This window comes from Macrosteles quadrilineatus, unplaced genomic scaffold (genome assembly GCF_028750875.1).
Source record: "Macrosteles quadrilineatus isolate MER2022 unplaced genomic scaffold, UCM_ALF_1.0 Scaffold_3__2_contigs__length_128488019, whole genome shotgun sequence".
NCBI lineage: Eukaryota > Metazoa > Arthropoda > Insecta > Hemiptera > Cicadellidae > Macrosteles > Macrosteles quadrilineatus.
Window position 1 is genome coordinate 33,549,119 of NW_026542596.1, and position 18,233 is coordinate 33,567,351.

At 36.0% G+C, this 18,233-nt stretch overlaps 1 protein-coding gene across 1 annotated transcript; it reads left to right on the forward strand.

The window, feature by feature from the left end:
* Nucleotides 1-8,066: 8,066 nt before the first annotated feature.
* Nucleotides 8,067-16,628, forward strand: LOC128990905 (uncharacterized). Its single transcript, XM_054413556.1, has 6 exons — nt 8,067-8,112; nt 8,863-8,951; nt 12,170-12,341; nt 14,888-14,981; nt 15,854-16,030; nt 16,424-16,628. Exons 2-6 carry the CDS (start codon nt 8,884-8,886, stop codon nt 16,570-16,572), a joined length of 660 nt encoding a protein of 219 aa, XP_054269531.1. The 5' UTR covers nt 8,067-8,112; nt 8,863-8,883; the 3' UTR covers nt 16,573-16,628.
* The last annotated feature ends 1,605 nt before the right edge of the window (nt 16,629-18,233 follow it).

An 18,233-nucleotide genomic window follows, 5' to 3' on the forward strand; every position in this document is an offset into this window, starting at 1 on the left:
TTGATTGGTAGTGGTATGGTAAGTTGGTAAGTTAGTCCGGTTAGTCTTAAGTCTTAGCACAGACAACCCTTAGTCAATGGTCTTAGTGATGTTTGGTTTGGTTTGGTGGTGTTGTGGTATGGTAATGTGGTGTTTTGTTTTGGTTTTGGTGTGATCACTGAGCTATAATTCTAAAGTCGTGATCGTGGCGACCTTCTCACCGCAGTATTTCACCTTCCTTTTTTTTAACTTTTGGAACAGTTACACGGATCTGTTTGGAATAGATTTGTTAAAACCGTTACATTACAAACAAAGAGTTCCATTCCATTTCCTTTTTTTAGGTGTTTCGTGGATCTCTGTCTTCAACCTCCATTTTGTCTAGTGATTGGAAACTTTCTCTTAAATCGATGGTGTAATATCAAGTTAAAGAGTTCGGGATCAGTATGTCTGATATAAAAAAGTTCGAATGTTCAATTTGTGACAAAAACTTTGCTAGTAAATTTAATTTAACGCGCCATACACGTTATGTGCATGATATTTGTTGTAGTGAACAATCTGACTGTTCAAACAACCCGAAAAGGCTTATTTGCCCAGAGGGTGATTGCTCTCATCAATTTTCGTGGTTTGAAAACTTGATCCAGCATCTGGAAGAAGCCCATGCCATTGAAATAATAGTTGGGGAGCTGAATTTCGAAACAGAAGAAGGTAATTTAAATTTATTATAATTATGAACAATACCTTATACCTTATAACCTTTCTCATTGTTAGCAAATTTATCAAAACTGTGCAATTTCTTTGAATAGTTTTCCTTAGTATGCTACTATCATTATCTTTTAAGAATAAGCCGGTTTTCGTGATGTAATATAAGAATAATTAATAACGAAACCAGTTAACTAACTTACAGGTTATGTCTATAAAAGACTTGTTATTATTATGAGGAGGAGCAAAAAAGGTATATCATAATAATTAAATTTTTATGCAGGAAAAATAATCAAGTTGAGAAGGAACGGAGCTATTTGTAATATAACGGTTTCGCCAAACCTATTCTATACTTTTTGTCACAGTTGCATTGAACATTATCCCAAACAGTTCCGTGTAACTGTTCCAAAGGTTCTAAAAAAAGGAAGGTGAAATACTGCGGTGAGAAGGTCGTTGATCATGTGCTCGTGGGATGATACCATTGACTATACAGTGTGTAAATTAAGTATGGAAACAAATCTGTATTTTTTAAACCAAAATAGATAGAAATATTGGGTTTGTGGCATTGACTGTTAACCAAGGTTCCGCAATTTTTTGCATCAGAAAAAAATTTTCACCCCCTCAGGGGGGGGTAGGGGTAGGGGGTTACTTAATTTTTTTAAATAGCAACCCCTATTGAGTGACCTCTCATTATGAAGGGTTTGTAAAAAAAAAATACAATGCCGTAAACCCGAGGTCGATATCTTACCCCTAACCAGAATGGCGGCCATTTTAAATTTCGAGATGGGCAAACGAAATCCTGTGTGGATACCCATAATTTACCTTTTAAATGGGTTACATTGGGTAAGCCGAACTCCAGATACCATTATTAGATTGAAAAGTGGATGTTTTTATCGTATTCAAAATTTTGCCCCAGCCCCCAAAATAGGGGATTTTGGGGGCAGCCCCAAATTTTTTAACGCAACCCCCTATTGAGTGACCCCTCGTTTTGAAGGGTTTGTCAAGACAAAAGCAGTGGCACAAATCTTAGGTCGATATGTCATCCCTAGACGAAATGGCAGGCATTCAACATTTTTAATTGGTGAAATGGGCGCTTTTTTACCCAATCAAGTTTTTGAATGCCTGCCATTTCGTCTAGGGATGACATATCGACCTAAGATTTGTGCCACTGCTTTTGTCTTGACAAACCCTTCAAAACGAGGGGTCACTCAATAGGGGGTTGCGTTAAAAAATTTGGGGCTGCCCCCAAAATCCCCTATTTTGGGGGCTGGGGCAAAATTTTGAATACGATAAAAACATCCACTTTTCAATCTAATAATGGTATCTGGAGTTCGGCTTACCCAATGTAACCCATTTAAAAGGTAAATTATGGGTATCCACACTGGATTTCGTTTGCCCATCTCGAAATTTAAAATGGCCGCCATTCTGGTTAGGGGTAAGATATCGACCTCGGGTTTACGGCATTGTATTTCTTTTGACAAACCCTTCAAAATGAGAGGTCACTCAATAGGGGTTGCTATTTAAAAAAATTAAGTTACCCCCTACCCCTACCCCCCCTGAGGGGGTGAAAAATTTTTTCTGATGCAAAAAATTGCGGAACCTTGGTTAACAGTCAATGCCACAAACCCAATATTTCTATCTATTTTGGTTTAAAAAATACAGATTTGTTTCCATACTTAATTTACACACTGTATAACACTATAGTGTATATAGTATCATAGATAAAACATACTCCCTTGTGTTGGTTAATCTATGATAGTATATAGTTTATATAGTAGTGTTATAACACGGCCACCTTTAACTACAGGCCGCGGCCTGGTAGAATTGGTAACGTCGCAAGTGAAGTTGTTTAGTGACATATTATGTCCCATAAGATAACATGGCAGACAGGTGACATCAGCTCATTAATTCGCATTTAATTGATTTAAATTTATAAACATAAATTTATTAAAATTTTGAAATTAAAACATACAGAATATTGAAAACCGAAACAATATGAATTAAAAATCTATATCTGTATATTTTAAGCGGAGTAAATATTGTCATAGTCCAGTAACCAATCTTTCGTACAGTAAATACACAAATACACAAACACACCAGCTGTTACAACACCACTTGCAACGTTGCCAGTTCGAAGGCCGCGGCCTGGGGCCCATTTCATAATAAAGTACAAATTAATGTTATTAGTAAATCAGCTGATCGCCCAATGCAAATCTAATGGGAATTACAAGTTACAAGTGACAGCTTGTAACTTGTAGTTTACTATGAAACGGGCCCCTGGAGTTAAAGGCGGCCGTGGTTAGGGTCTGACTTAGGGGAGGTACGAAAGAGGCATTTAGTTCAAAATTCCTCCGTGAACAGCGCTGTAGTAGAGAGCACTTTGACAATGAAGGTTTACTAATCGCAAAAATAGTTCTGTTCATAAAATAAAATTATAAATGTCTCAAATTCAATTTTATTATTTCTTAATTATAATATTAAACTATCATAACCTAACCGAACTAACCAAACTTGCTGATAAAGAATTAATATAACAAAAGTTTAGTAATCGGAAAAATTAAATAATTCTGTTTATTAAAATAAAACTAGAAATTGCTCAATTAAAATTTTATAATGACTTAATAATAAAATTTAACTGTAATAACCAAACCAAACCAACCAAACTTGCTGATAATAAAAAAATCTTGGACAAAAAGTCAATGCTACCAGCGGGATTCAAACCCGGGACCTACAGTATATCAGCCCAGCACGCTAACCATTAGACCACCGAGGCCGATGGCTATTGTCCGTTTTATTACGGTAATGGCGTTCCCTCCGTTCCCTCAGCTAATAAGAAGCCCACAGCTGTCATCGTAGCCTCTTCTATACCTCCCCTGAGTAAATACCCCGTGGTGGTTATAGTCAATGATGATACTGATCAACTGATGGAGGTCAAGTTCCCGCAAGGCTCACGGGACGCTCCATTGCGTAAGCTCGACGTCATTTCATTACGTTCACACTTTTCAGTTCCATTCCTTGTCCATTTTAGTGGTTCTGGTTAGTGGTTTCACAACGAAGTCGACTGCGGGATGTAAAATTTTTATTTCAGGAATAGTTTTGCCAACAGTGTAATTTGGAGGCTTGATTGACTATAATAAAGGTTTACTAATCGAAAAAATAGTTCTGTTCATAAAATAAAATTATAAATGCCTCAAATTTAATTTCATAATGTTTTAATTCTAAAATTACTGTCATAACCTAACCAAACTTGCTGATAATGAAAAAGATTTGACAAAGGTTAGTGCTTCCAGCGGGATTCGAACCCGGCACCCTCAGATGCCCAGTACGCTATCGATCACCGAGGCCGATATTGATCCACTGTATCGTTTCCCTAATGGTGTTCCCACAGCCAATCAGAAGCCTTAAAATTACAGTGTTTGCAAAACTAATCCTTAAATAAAAATACGGCGTGCGGCCAGACCATATGAGTCTCTTAAAGGAGTTAAATAAATGAGTTATTGAGTTAAACACATTTTTTCGAGTGATGTACGATATTTTGCGCCATACTACTCTAAGCTAACTTAACAACAAAAATCTGTAAAAATCCTTATTCCCACCGACTAAACGACTAACAATAACAATTAATAACTAGAGGTTATGTTTTGTCTGTAATCACCCATAGTAATACGTCCAGACAATTGTCCTCAGTTCTTGTAAAATCTTTGGTCTTCCAGACTTAGGTCAATTCTTCACCAATCCTGTTTCAATAAAAAGTTTAATTGTTTTTTCAACACAAAGATTGTGTTATAGGGTATCAATCTGGAAATGTGTCATTAAATCAATCTCTAATTTGTTTGTACGATCAAATTCTATCTCCATAACCACGCATCATCAACAATGTAATACGTTCCTGTTCGCTTAGCTCCATAGCAAACGTAAAGAATAGTTGCACTCGAGTCAGTCCGGCATAGACAATGACAGTATTTATAAGCACCGAACATTGAACACTGAACATTAACATTGAATGCGTCTTTGCGGCCTTGAAACTCAAGAACTCTTTATTTGTCCTGGGTGGTGTCAATCTACCTCCTAATCAAAATTCTACTCAGTATATTGAATTTGCATCTATTCTGGAGGAACTGTCAGTTACAGTGCAAGACATAAATTCGTTTTATATTATTGGGGATTTCAACTTACCGAATGTAGACTGGTCCAGTCCTTCTAGCCACCTCAATACATCAGGCCAATGTATTTGTGATATTATGAATTTTCTCAATCTAAAGCAGTACAACAATGTCTACAATGATCGAGGTGTTCTTCTTGATCTGATCTTCTCTTCTATAGGTACATTTGCACGTCCACAACGCCATAGACCCTCATCTTCATGCTGAATGTCACCATCCTGCTTTGGAGATGGACCTGGACATCAATCCTTTAGAAGACCTCAACTATAGTGTCTTTGCTCCTTATTTAAGTTTGGTCTCGCCCATGTATTCGAATGGGTTCAACACCTTAACTACCCTGTTTTGGATAATATTGCTCCCGTGTTGAAGACAAAAAGCACCTTCATAAGCGCTACAAGCAGAATCTTGATGACCGTCTATATCATCAATTCTGTGGTATTCGAGCGGCATGCAATAGACTTACGAGGAAATGTTACTCAGCTTACATTCCATCTATTGACTCATCTCTGAATAGTAACATTCGTGTCTTCTGGAGTTATGTCAATTTGTCTAAGAAGACCTCATCACTTCCTTCCCGAATGCTGCTCGATAATGAAGCTGCTGAAAAACCTCAAAATACATCTCTAACCTGTTTTCAAAGTTCTTCTCTTCTGTATACAAGTCTCCGATTTCACCTCCACCACAATATATGACTTCAAGGCATGTACCGCAATCTCCTCTTGCTATGTGAGCTGTTTAGAGAAGATGAGTTGAACTCGCTTGATGTGAATAAGGGAGCTGGCCCTGACGACATTTCTTCGTTGGTTCTGAAATACTGCAGTAGCGTTTTAGCACAGAAAACGTACTACTATAACCCAGAATGCCAACCGCATGGTAAAAAGCATTAAGCGTTTTGAGAGAGCTTTGCCTGTCAATCCGTAGGCAGCGCCACCAGCGTTACTATGCTATTGCTAGGTTTTTAGTGCTTTTCCTTTTTTAAAAAATAACATTTTTATTACTGTTTATTTCTCCAGTTTACATTAGTATTTTGTATATATTTTGTATTTGCATAATGTTAATATGTGATAAATTTTAGAGATATTTTGCATTTTATTTACCCGTATTGATGTCTATTGATTTATATTTACATCTAACATATTTTAAAAAGTATTCTCTATTGATATCAATGAACGCGATTAGTTTACTCGAATGATCTATATTGATATATTTTATGTTTATACATGTCTAGTGATATGTATTGACTAAGTTTTCAGTGATGTCTATTTGTTTGTATTTACTTGTAATGATAGCCATGAACATCTATTGATATCACTAAGCATCTAGTGATATCAGTAGATTTTTTGGATTGATTTCTATTGATGTCTTCCACTAGGGAACAAAGCTACACAGGTCATCACACACCATTCTACACTCATCCTTCACTCATATTTGGGTTAAAATACCTAGGTGGCGTCCCCATCTCAATGATTGATAATTGATAATCGATAGTCACAAAATAGCGAATTTCTTAACCCTTGCTATACAAATGGATGATATACATTACCTGTAAATGCTGTTCCAGACAACTGCTCTGCGTAAGTCCCATAAGGGCATTGTTGGGGACTGTTTTGGTTTTTCGGAAGCGACCCCGGACACCTGGGGTATTCTGAATAAAATTCATTCTCAAAACCAGACAAATACTGAAAAATTCATCTCCATGATATGGGTTTCTTTGTAAATATTGTTGTATTGTGTATTAAAATGGGCCCAATACACCATACAACATACATTTATATTTCTCTTCTCGTTGATTGAAATTGATTTTATCAGTACAGTTTACTTGTAAACCCCTTATTTAGCTGGATTCATTTCAGGTACAGGTCCATAGTCTATGTGCATGCTTACCGCGGTAACCCTAGATCTGCCAAGCACTTCTGAGAGATTAATTTTTTATAACATCATTGTGAGCTGGTCAATCATCATCTAACAGACAAATTTTACATGTATCATCTAAAGTAAGTGTTTTTACCTTCAAATATTAGTTCATCATTAAAAACTCCATACATCATTAGAAATATGAGATACAGTAGACTCCATCTTAACCGACCCTAACGGGACTGCACCTAGTTCATATAACTCAAAAGGTCTATTAAAATGGGCCATCCATAAAAACTTTTAAAACAATTTTGGCAATCGCCAAACTTTACAGAACGGTATTTATTCACACTGATGAAGTGGTGCTGTGATAATGAAATGACCCTGAATATTTCAAAATGCTCTGTGATGTCCTTTTCCAGATCTAGCACACCCACCATCTTCCCTACTTACTTGACGGTAAACCCCTCCCACGTTCTTTCAGGATCAAGGACCTTGGCGTCATACTTTCTCCAAATTTAAACCCTCAAAACCATATAAATTATATCTGCAAGAGAGCTAATTCTGCCCTATATTTCATTATAAGGAACAGTTGCAACATGTTCTCAATCAATGTATTGAGAATCCTCTACATACATAGTCAGGCCTTTACTTGAGTTTTCGTCACCTCTTACCTGATTGGGCAGATCGAACGTGCAGAGCCGTTTCATTCGTCTGGTTGGTGTGCTGATGGGTTTTGACTACCGCACCGTTCCTATCCAGGATTTACAACTTCAGTTGAACTTGAGGAGGCCACTACCTACACGACGTGAAATCAATGACCTACTGTTCCTGAGGAAGCTAATTAACTCCTGAAGCTAATGATGCTCCTGATCTACTAAAATAAGTTAGACTTCCACACATCCCGTCACCTGCGCCAAACTCATCCGTTCGCTAGACGTCAGTACTCAATCCAGTACATGTTCCACAGTAGTGGGTACTATTTCTCACTGTTTGAAATTTTTGAGTTTGAGTTTATGTACACCAAGTGGTGGTTAAGCCTAAAAAGTACTTCATAACATGCCATAAAGGTGTGCCGAGTTTAGTTTTTCTAGTATAAGCCGTTAAAAAATTAACAGGGGGTATCCTGTTAACTGTCCCCTGTTTAGTCTGTGTTAAGCTGTCTCCGTTTTAGGCCAGCACATGTAACTGTTTAACAACACTCCCTGCCTACTCACACATTTCCAAACACTTCCTGCTTACAATATTTGACCCCTTCCCACGTGGACTTAACTACTTTTTTTATTCATCGAAAATATGATTTTGTTAAATTTTCCTTTTATATGACATAAGTACATTTTCTCCATGGTGATAAAATTAATATATTTAATTAACAATTGAATACTACAGGTCGAAATCTTTAGTGGTGTTATACTCGGTAAGATATATTACTATCCCAATAGAAACAATATTTTGTTTCTAGTGAGAATATAATCTTTTTATGAATGATAACTTATGTACCGGCATTTGAATTGTATTTGAGCAATATTTAAGTTGAACCTTCTATTGAAGATTTATTTCAATTGAGATTTAATGTTATCTATAAGAACGCTTATTTACAGTGTTACTCATGTTGACTATACAGTAACCTGCTTTTTAATTTATTCACAGAAACTATGTACCTATTTTTATGCTGAAATAATTTTTATTCTAGCAAAATGTCGAATTTCATTCCAAGTTATAATTTGCTTATTCCATTCTTACATCTTTTCAGAAAATTTTACAGTTATATTCATTTTTATTTGTATAGGCCTAGTCACAAATAATTCGTTATATCGTTAATATTATGAACTTTATAGACCATAAAGTCCTACCTTAGTACTTTCATAGACCAACCTTTATCTATGGTACTATGTCATCTGGTTTGACAACTGGAAATCGAGGATTTGGAAATAAGGATAGAGTTTTTTCAAGGAAGGGATATTTTTTCCTGTGGATTCTATGAAAAATAGACTCGCTCAATAGGCCTATGTTATCAAGCAATCATAAAATCGAACGAGGGCCGAACGTCTTTAGATTAATTGTGAATTAGAGTAAGGTTATACAATACATTAGTTTTATAGAGATACAGCAAGTTTTTTTTTCCTTTATTGTTTTTCGTAAACAAGTACTAATGGTTTTAAGACAGTTTCAGAACACTTCTACAATCATGGACCCATTCCTCACTACTTACAACGATGCTTATGGAAACCCAACCAATGAGCTGTTTGTGGAGCGGTGAGTTTACATTTCATATACAGTAATTCCCTGAAAAGTACTAATATTATTCCTAGTACATATTATACACAGCAGGGGCAGATCCCCTAGTAGGGAGGCCTATTAGGGGCGGGTAGTAGGCCTACAGGTGAATCTGGGAAATTTTAGAAAATATAAATTAAAAGGTGGTTTTCAAGCATTTTGAAGTGAATTTTAGGGATGAAATATTCCTAAGTAATTTGAGTAGTTTGAGTTGCAGAATAACCAAAACTAATACCATGCTAATAAGGTACATTAGTTTCTAATGTACCTCCGAAAGCTCTTGGAGCATACTGGAGAATACTTGGAGCATAAATCGGTGTAAATACCTGCATTTAGGCGATCCTGTTTGTAGCTGAGTTGCTACCGGTTCAACTGACATAGGAGTCATCTTCAGGCTGTTGAAGATGTCTTCTCGCTTCATTCGAAGGTCGTCATTTATCTATATATTTAATAGGCAAACACAAATTTTGTTATGATTGTTTTCAAGCTGCTATGCATCCGATCACTAAGTTTAAGGTATCATTGGATAGGTTGTGGCACGTAGATTTGCCATATATCAAACAATCTTTGAAATTCCATGAGGGCTCCACCCCAGTAGGCTTCACATTTTCCTTGTTACCCTTAAGCCTGTGTCACACTTGGCTACTTAGTAGCTGCTATTTCGCTAGCTGCTAGTAAAGTAGCGTAGTGTGACATAGCCTTTATGGAGAAAATTTTTGTTTACATTGGAACAGATAAATACTTTGAAATTTGCACCAATATTTGAAACAGCTGGTGAAACTCAAATTGAATGGAGATTCTCGGTTTTTGTAGTTTAAAATAGTATTTCACTGCAAAACACGTTTATAAAGGTTCGATTGATTTAAAATTCAACTTACAGTGCAGCAGTCACTATTTGTTGTGATTTTTAAGACCGTTGTTTTACTGAAACTAAATAACAGGATATTATTTAATGAGTGGACAATGATCGAAGGAACAATATTTTTTTATCCAATGTCATCTATTGTAAGGGATGGCACCTGCATTCTTCTGTATGATTATTTATGTTAGGTGCTCAAGAATAATGATCAGACGTTATTGACATTAGTTTAAAAACATGTTTTTAATCTCCGAAAATAATTTGATTATATTGGTAGGTAGGATTGGGCGGGTCCCAAAATTTCTGAAATATACTGTTGTGTTAATCAGGGATGTTGATATGTAGTCAGGCTTGATTAAGGAGTAACTGTAGGTAAATGAATGACTTTTGAAAACATGTGGAGGAAATGTGCGAAAAAATAAAAGGAGTCTTCGTGAAATTAGCAGAGCATGCCAGAGCTAATAGACATTTACAAATGGTGTTGAGCAAGCAATGCTGTACCGATGATTGATAAGGAGTAAGGATGCTTGGAAGATAATATTGAAAAGGAAACTTTTGAGTATGCAATAAAAGAGTTTTGTTGAAAGTAGGGAAATCATACAACACAGTATCGCGTGATACGATTAGGGTTTTTACCGTAGCCATACCATTAGAAGACAAGGAGGCTGGTAGACTACATCAGAAATCAAGAGTGCCCGAGGAGAGAAGACATTAGACGAGTGGAAAATGCGCTGGGACAGAGTGAGGAATAAAGTTAAACGTTCGGATATATGCCAAATATCATAAATAGACTAGAACAAGATTGGGAGATAGCATTATGAAACACAGTTTGTCACAGGACATGGACAATTTGGACATGAAAATAAAGAACGTGAGTCACGTCTTTATGAATTGTCCACTTCAGGAGGAGAACAGGAAGAGAGAACAGGAAAAAGTCTTAAATAGGAAAGGTCTAGAGTTGAGAAAATAAAACTTGATGAGAGACAAGGGAACAATTGAGACGTTTAGGAAAGAAGCTAGGGAAATAGGAAGAACGAAGAACCAGAGATACATACAGGCTTTAAAATTGAAAAAGAAAAAAACTAAGAAAGACAAGGAATGAAAACTCACCCATGAAGAGAAGAGGAAAGGTTAGAGTGAATCCCAACAATTATCGCTTAGGGCGGTAGGGAGAAGGGAGTCATGCTGTCCACACGCCGCCGGGGCCACACGTGGCGGATCGTCCGCGCGTCTTATGATCGCTCGATCATAGGCCGCACGACGATGTCCCGGCCACACGGAGCGGATGAACCGCTTCCGGTTGAGGTTTCCCAGCCTACGTATTGTAAGATTGGAACATGGTTTAATTCACTCAATCTCGTTGTAGTCATGGACGAAACACTTATGTTATTTTGTGCATTAGAAGCGTGTGGTGAGCTAGAGCCTAAGGTTGGTGAGCTAGAACCGAAATCATTGGGTCCATCCTTTCATAACCGATAAACCATTTGTGTTCCAAACCTTTTACGAGCACATGCGAAACCATAGTTCGGAGTTTTCTTTTACCACCACTCCTACCACCTGGTTTTTTTTACATCCTACACTCTGCACTGCTAGCCTTTACTACTCCCTTCACCACTTCCTACATTGTGGACCTGTTTCCTTTCCTTCCCAAAGTATTTTAATATTTTAGATACATTAATCTAACTGCCCCCAAAGCGTTCCCACACCATGCACTGTTAGCATTTACTACTTCATTCACCACTTCCTACGTCGTGGAACTGTTTCCCTTCCTTCCCATAGTATTTTAGTATTTTAGGTTCATACATAGAATGAGATAGAGAAAAGAATTCTATCAAACCTCAGACCAATCTCGTTACTTGGTGCAAAATCTAAAATTGTTTAAAAATGTGTCAAAAAACAATTATCATTTTACCTTGAAAACGAAAACATTATTAGTGAGTCACAGTTTGGCTTCAGAGAAAGTAAGAGCACAAGTCTGTTCGACATTAACAAATTTATATAAAACAAATCATAATAAATTACATACAAAGTTTGCTCAAAATCGGACTACAGGTGTGGTCCCTAGCTCTGTACACTTCCACACGAAACACACCTCTCCTCCCACACACACGCACATGTACACATACAGACCTCGAAAACCACTTTTTTGGCTTCAGGGGGATCCAACACGCATATATCGACTCAAAACTAAAACTCTAAAATTTTTACGAAAAACAATAGGTACTTTCTCCATATACTAGGGGGAGAAGATAAAAGTGGTCCATAGAGATAGAGTGTACCTAACGAAATATCCGGAAGTCCTGGTTGCGGGTTTGAAAGTTAATTTGTTTACCCCTAGGCCCTCGCCTCCACCAGAGGTGACCAAGCCTCCGGGTGCTTTGGAGGTTAGACCAGCTGCTGGAGTGTGTACGTGTGACAGACACGATTGGAACATTCACTTTGACAGAGCCAAACACCTGCGGAACACTGAGGATTGTCTGATGGAGAAACTGTTACATGTTAGAAAAGAGGTTAGTTTTTGGAGGGAAAACCATTTAGATGAATAGATTATAACTGGAATCACCACTATGTTTTTTAAAAAGCGCGCCACTGTTTTAGCGAATTTCCCATATAGGGAATAAGCTATTACCGTAGTACTCATGGTAAGACCTGGACGCGGGACCGATTTTTTTTTCGTTTTGAGGTCCCTAGAGGCCAAAAACACCATCCGTTCAAATTCATATATATATATATATATATATTTATATATATATATATATATATATATATATATATATATATGTCCGTCAGCACGATAACTCGAGCAAAAATGATCCGATTTTGATGAAATTTGGTACAAACGTGTAAACGTACGTTTATTCGAACGAGTTCGCGATCCAGCATGATCGGACCATGGGAACGGGGGTTTACAGGGGGTTTTATGGGGTAAAAATAGGTTTTTCCCATTTTTGACCCAAAAAACATAAAATTTAGCAATTTCTTTCCAAACCATTTTGTAGAGCTTAAAAAAACAAATAATTTAGTATATTGAAGCGTTATTATGCGCCTAATGGTTACGGTGAAAAATCCAAAAAATTGTAAATTTAAAATTCCCATGTTATTCTTATGGAGAATAAGTAAACTATTGTAGTTTGCTTGTTTGTGAACATATTTTGATCAAATTTGGAAAATGTTTTTATTTCTTACTAACTATTCACATTTTACAAAAAAAAAAAACAGTTTAACCCTCCCTGATGCAGCAAACCTAAGTACTTGTTAAACTAATTATACCAATTTAAAATCGAGAATAGATGTTATATTTTTAAGTAGACATTTCAGTGTAAATCCAATCAGTCAAATGGAAATTCGCTTAGTCTGCAGGTTTGCTGCGGCGGGGGTATTTGATGGTTTTTTCAGTTTTTCGAGATGTTATGTTGGCCAGGTGTTTGGTTGGTTGGATAGCTGTCAAATTCGATCTAATGAGGTTATTTTTGGCGAGTCCAACCAACCGAGACGGTATGACCAATAAAACACAGCAACAAGTGGCCATCTTGGATGGCTTGCTTTTCTTTAACGTTCAACCAGAGAGTAGTGACTACAGTCAAAATCTATTCATCTTAATGAGGAAAACTCACATGGCTCAGGAGTAAGGATGTAATAGACCACAAAGGCATAGGTCTTTAGTATTTTTTAGTGAGAATACAGGCTTGCCTGAATGGGAAAGGGATCAAACTGGCACAAGAGACAGACATCTTTATAATATATAAACAAACTTTTTACTACCACTGACAGTAATATCAACTAAGTAAAAGAGAGTTTTCAAGTTACGTCATTAATTTTCAGTCTTCATTCTTCACCAGAAACAATAAAATAACCCTCTCTTCCTTAGTTGAAAATGCTATCAGTGGCAGGGACAAATTGTAATGTAGGTATAATGTATATTCAAATTTAATGTTTCGTGCGTCAGTTTAAACTCTTTCCCATTCAGGTAAGCATGCTATTTTGGCTTATAGGAATACATTGACGAGGAAATGGACGCACAACTAACCAAGAAAAGAGTTACAGGCAGTTTACAACACACGAGTTCAGAACACAAATTTATGGTAGTTTAATGAATTGCCATTCTACTTCTTCCTTCTGGAGATGCTCCTTGTTGGGTTCAAATATTAACACCAACATTAACTTCAGTACATATACCTTACGCACATCATACGGCTTAAAAATTTCCGTCCACTCAACTTCATTTTTCCATCACCTTCTGTACAATGGAATTGAACTTTTTAACCAACTTTCTCAATATCTAACGCTGGAGACTGATCTGCTCAGGTTTAGGAGAAGACTTAAACACATTTTGGTTGAAAATGTTTGCTACAGAGTCCGCGATTTTTCCGCTGACATGTAGTCAGTGATTTCCGTTCTGTTAGATTTACTAGAAGGTAAAATTGTTTTAGTTAGTAGAGTTGTTTTTTATTTTATCTTTTTATGTACATTTCATTGTAAACTTGACTATTCCAATACAATGTAATTTTGTAACTCTGGAATAAAGAACTTATGAATATCAAATTAATTTTGTCGTGAACTTTGTGTGCACCGTCAACTGACTGTAACTGTTTTCTTGTGTGAGTTCCTTCATTCATTCCTTCTTCTTTAGTGTATGATAGAGGACAGGTGAAAGACTGCGAGTTAAAGGAAATGTGAAACATTTTTAATACATTATTGTATAGTTATTGGTATCAAGTCGTTAATGGTCACTATTCTCACTCAAATCGATAAAAAAACGATTAAAAATACCCCCACCGCAGCATACCTGCAGACTAATGCGAACTAAGCGACAGAGAGCTACAAACAAAAACTTTCAGCTGGAAAATACATATTCTGAATAAGGGACGCTATTTGCCTGACATAAACTTTAAATCAGAGTAAACAAAATTTCCAGTGCTATTGTGTGTGTAGTAGCCTATTAAAGTAACAATAGTTTATTTTCCCACGTTTTTTTTATAGAGTTCCCAAATAAGCAAGCTCACACTATAGTTGGCATTACCTTTTTTAAACTAACGTATTATTAATTTATTTTCAGAGGAAGTTGTTAGACAATGCAATCCTTCATCATCCTTGTGGAGATATGGACGAAAAAATGAAAACAATGTATCAAATCAGTTATGAAGGAAAAGGTTTGTTTACTCAAGAAACAAAATAGTTAATTTTTATTTTGAACGAGAAAATAGTCAATGTCAAATTGGAAACTCAATATCAAAATTGAGAATTACAATGATCTTTCATTTATTAATTGAGCATCTTAAGTTGTGGAAATAAAACATTTCTACTGCCTTTAATACTCCAACCCCATCTCAAGGACAAGACAATCAATTCATCAATCAACACAATCAATTATTTTAGTCAATCAATTTTATTGGTTTAATAATATGTTTTTTGTAAAAATATTAAACCTATGGACGGTAAAAAAACAAAAAATTATCAATACAATTAGACTACAATAGATGTACATGCAACGAAGTATATTGCCTTTGCCTGGATACTTTTCCGAATTGGAACAGATACTTCTTTATACCTTTACCTGAAATGGTGACCATAAGTAATTAGTGTTCTAAGCCAAGTGTGAATGCAGATGGTTGTACGATGAGTGGCATGATCTTGTAGTCTTGTTCCTGACTAAGTTCGACATGTTCCGTAAGACAGGACTGTTAATTAATAGCTCCTACAGCCTATGGCAACTACAGTTTATAGTGGAATCCAAACCACATTTTTGCCTGGCAATTTACGAATTGGTCTAATTATCACCATAGTACTGCGGTTAGTAGTAGTACTCATTAGTGTGGACTTTAATCTCACGCCAGCGAGTATCGCATCCACAGATCATGCCTATAAATATCCACAATTCATGACCTCCAAGTAGTTGGATTACAGGGTGACGACGCCACTGTCCTAGTCTAGGGTTAATAGGGCACTATACAGTAATTATACAAATTTTATTTTATTGACAGCTGTGAATTCTTTTGTATTTTACACTTTAATGCTTTTTCAGGTTCCCACCACGTCCCCTATAGATCACTCCAGGTTGACAGGTTCGATCCTGTTGCTGTGCCTGTTCCCATGATCAAGACGGGGTTTACTAATGGCTATCGTGACCCGAACAGTTTCCGATACAATGCAATCGAGAAATCGCAAGTGTTTTCTCCAAGACCTATAGAATTTACAGCAGGTATTTAAAAAATGGTTTGGTCTAATTCTATGACCGATTATGTTTTAAAATATAAATTAAATCATGTTAGTGTTGAATTATTTCAGTTACTTGAACTAGAACTACCGTCTTTAATAGAATAAATAACTCAATTCAAACAATTTATTTTGGTTTAACATTTTTTCACTTGAAACTCCCTTTTTCCAAATTTGTATTTCCTTCAAAAGAAGAATCATGAAAATCCTTTTAGAGGTTAATTGGGTAATTCAGAAGTTTTGGTGAAAACCCCTTCATGTTTCAATGTACAGGATTTAATCAAAACAGTTGTGTATCGTTAAACTCAAAGTTAAATGTTTAAACGCACATCCACAAATGATTTGAATACTTTTGACATCAGTCTTGAAATGTTTACAGAACCTGTGTACGAGATCAGTAGATTCATAGGCCGCAGCGAGTACCAAGACACGTACAGTAAGATGGGACTGTCCAACATGTTGGCTATGCAACAATACAGGGAACCTCTTCCATCTTCTAGAAGACGTTTGGGAGAACGGTGTATATGATTTTGTAAAATAATGTCAAGTTAATCTCTATATTAAAAATATTGGTTTTTCTTTTCGAGTTGGTTTGGATCTTCAACCCTACCGATTTTAATAATTTTGGTCTTAAATTAAAGGTATGCACGCACAGATTTGCCATCAAGCATAATCATCTACTAGATTACATGTTGCTCAAAATAGAGCTAAACTGCGACTTGTAATAAAAAAAATAACAACTAAAATATAAACAGTAAGACCCTAATGAAAGAGTCATTCTAAAGTCTATGACTGTTTATAGAAATATGAAAAAATATTATGTTGTAAAAATTCTAAAAGTAACCTACAATATTTAAATATAGTACCAATCTCATACTGCTTTTGGTTTTCTATCACTCATGTACTTTAGGAGGTTGCCCTCTATGAAAACGTAGATGTCAACCATACACTGTAAAGTGAGCTTTTCAGACCTAATGTACTCGTAGCAAGCTAAATCCCTCTCTTTACGCCAACCAGTACGACTCGTACTATAGCATTGTTAAATTATTTCTACGTTAGATTCTGTTTTAGGCGTGTTTAAATTAGGGACCTTTCTTTGCATGTATTACCGTTATCCACGGTATTCCGGTTATTATATGCCTGTATCAGGCCAATAAGATTGCACGGATAAGTCTGGCCAGCTGATTGTCTACGTGACCGTTATTATAATGTATTTCTTATAATTCTTCTTTAGCTGTTGGACGTATCAAAATAGAATCTCTTCACTCACAACCCCCTTTCTTCACTCAAATCAATCCCGACGAATTGGTTTGTTTTCGAAAGAAATGTTGGAATTACATCGGAATAGAGTATTAAGTAAAACAATAATTAAATATTTGATGTATAGTTTTAAACGTGTGTTCATTAATTAATTGTTTTCGTTTACTAATTTTGTAAATATAATGGATTGAGTAAAATAATGTATCTTTTGAGTCGAATCTAATTATTATACAATAATGTTACCCCACCAGTTTCCTTGCTGTTAGACTTTGATTCGAGACGTTTGATGTAAAATAAATTATTATACACATATGTAACACAAATGATTTTTAATACGAATTTCTAATAGAACAACCAATCATACTGTATCTGCCTTTTAGTCAGAAATACCACTTATTTGCCGTTCATTTTAGGTCCCCCAAAAACCTAAAGCAAAACGTTGATTAATTAATAGAGATGTTTTATGTCGTGGTTCAAATTCAGTACTCGTTAGTAGGCCTTTTTTTACCCGTTTTTATTGTACCTTTTTTTATTGTTAATTTTTCCATCGGTAAAAAGCTATTACCGTAGCCTAAGTGGGTCGGAACAGACCAAGATCCGGGACCGATTAATCTTTATAATGTTGATGTCCCCAAAATCCAAAATCGTCCTCACTGTCAAATCGAGGATTAGCAGACGTTTTATGGGTTACCTCACAATTGGAGGTGCAAAACTATAATAAAATATTTCACAACATTACTTCATTTAAGGAGGAGATACAGACGTGACTAAACGTCTAATCACATAGTACTTTAAATCTCTAATTATAACGAAGCTTTTAATCCCATCATGTGATTGGATCCGATGTTACTGTTTTACTTTTGTTCCAATTTCAGAAAAAAACTCACAAGGCTCCCTGGGGTTTTATGCGTATGGAACAACAATCTTTT

Coding starts and splice junctions, on each gene's coding strand:
- LOC128990905 (XM_054413556.1), top strand. CDS start 8,884: ATGGACCCATTCCTCACTACTTACAACGATGCTTATGGAAACCCAACC. Junction 12,342..14,887: donor TGTTACATGTTAGAAAAGAG/GTTAGTTTTTGG, acceptor ATTTATTTTCAG/AGGAAGTTGTTAGACAATGC. Junction 14,982..15,853: donor AATCAGTTATGAAGGAAAAG/GTTTGTTTACTC, acceptor ATGCTTTTTCAG/GTTCCCACCACGTCCCCTAT.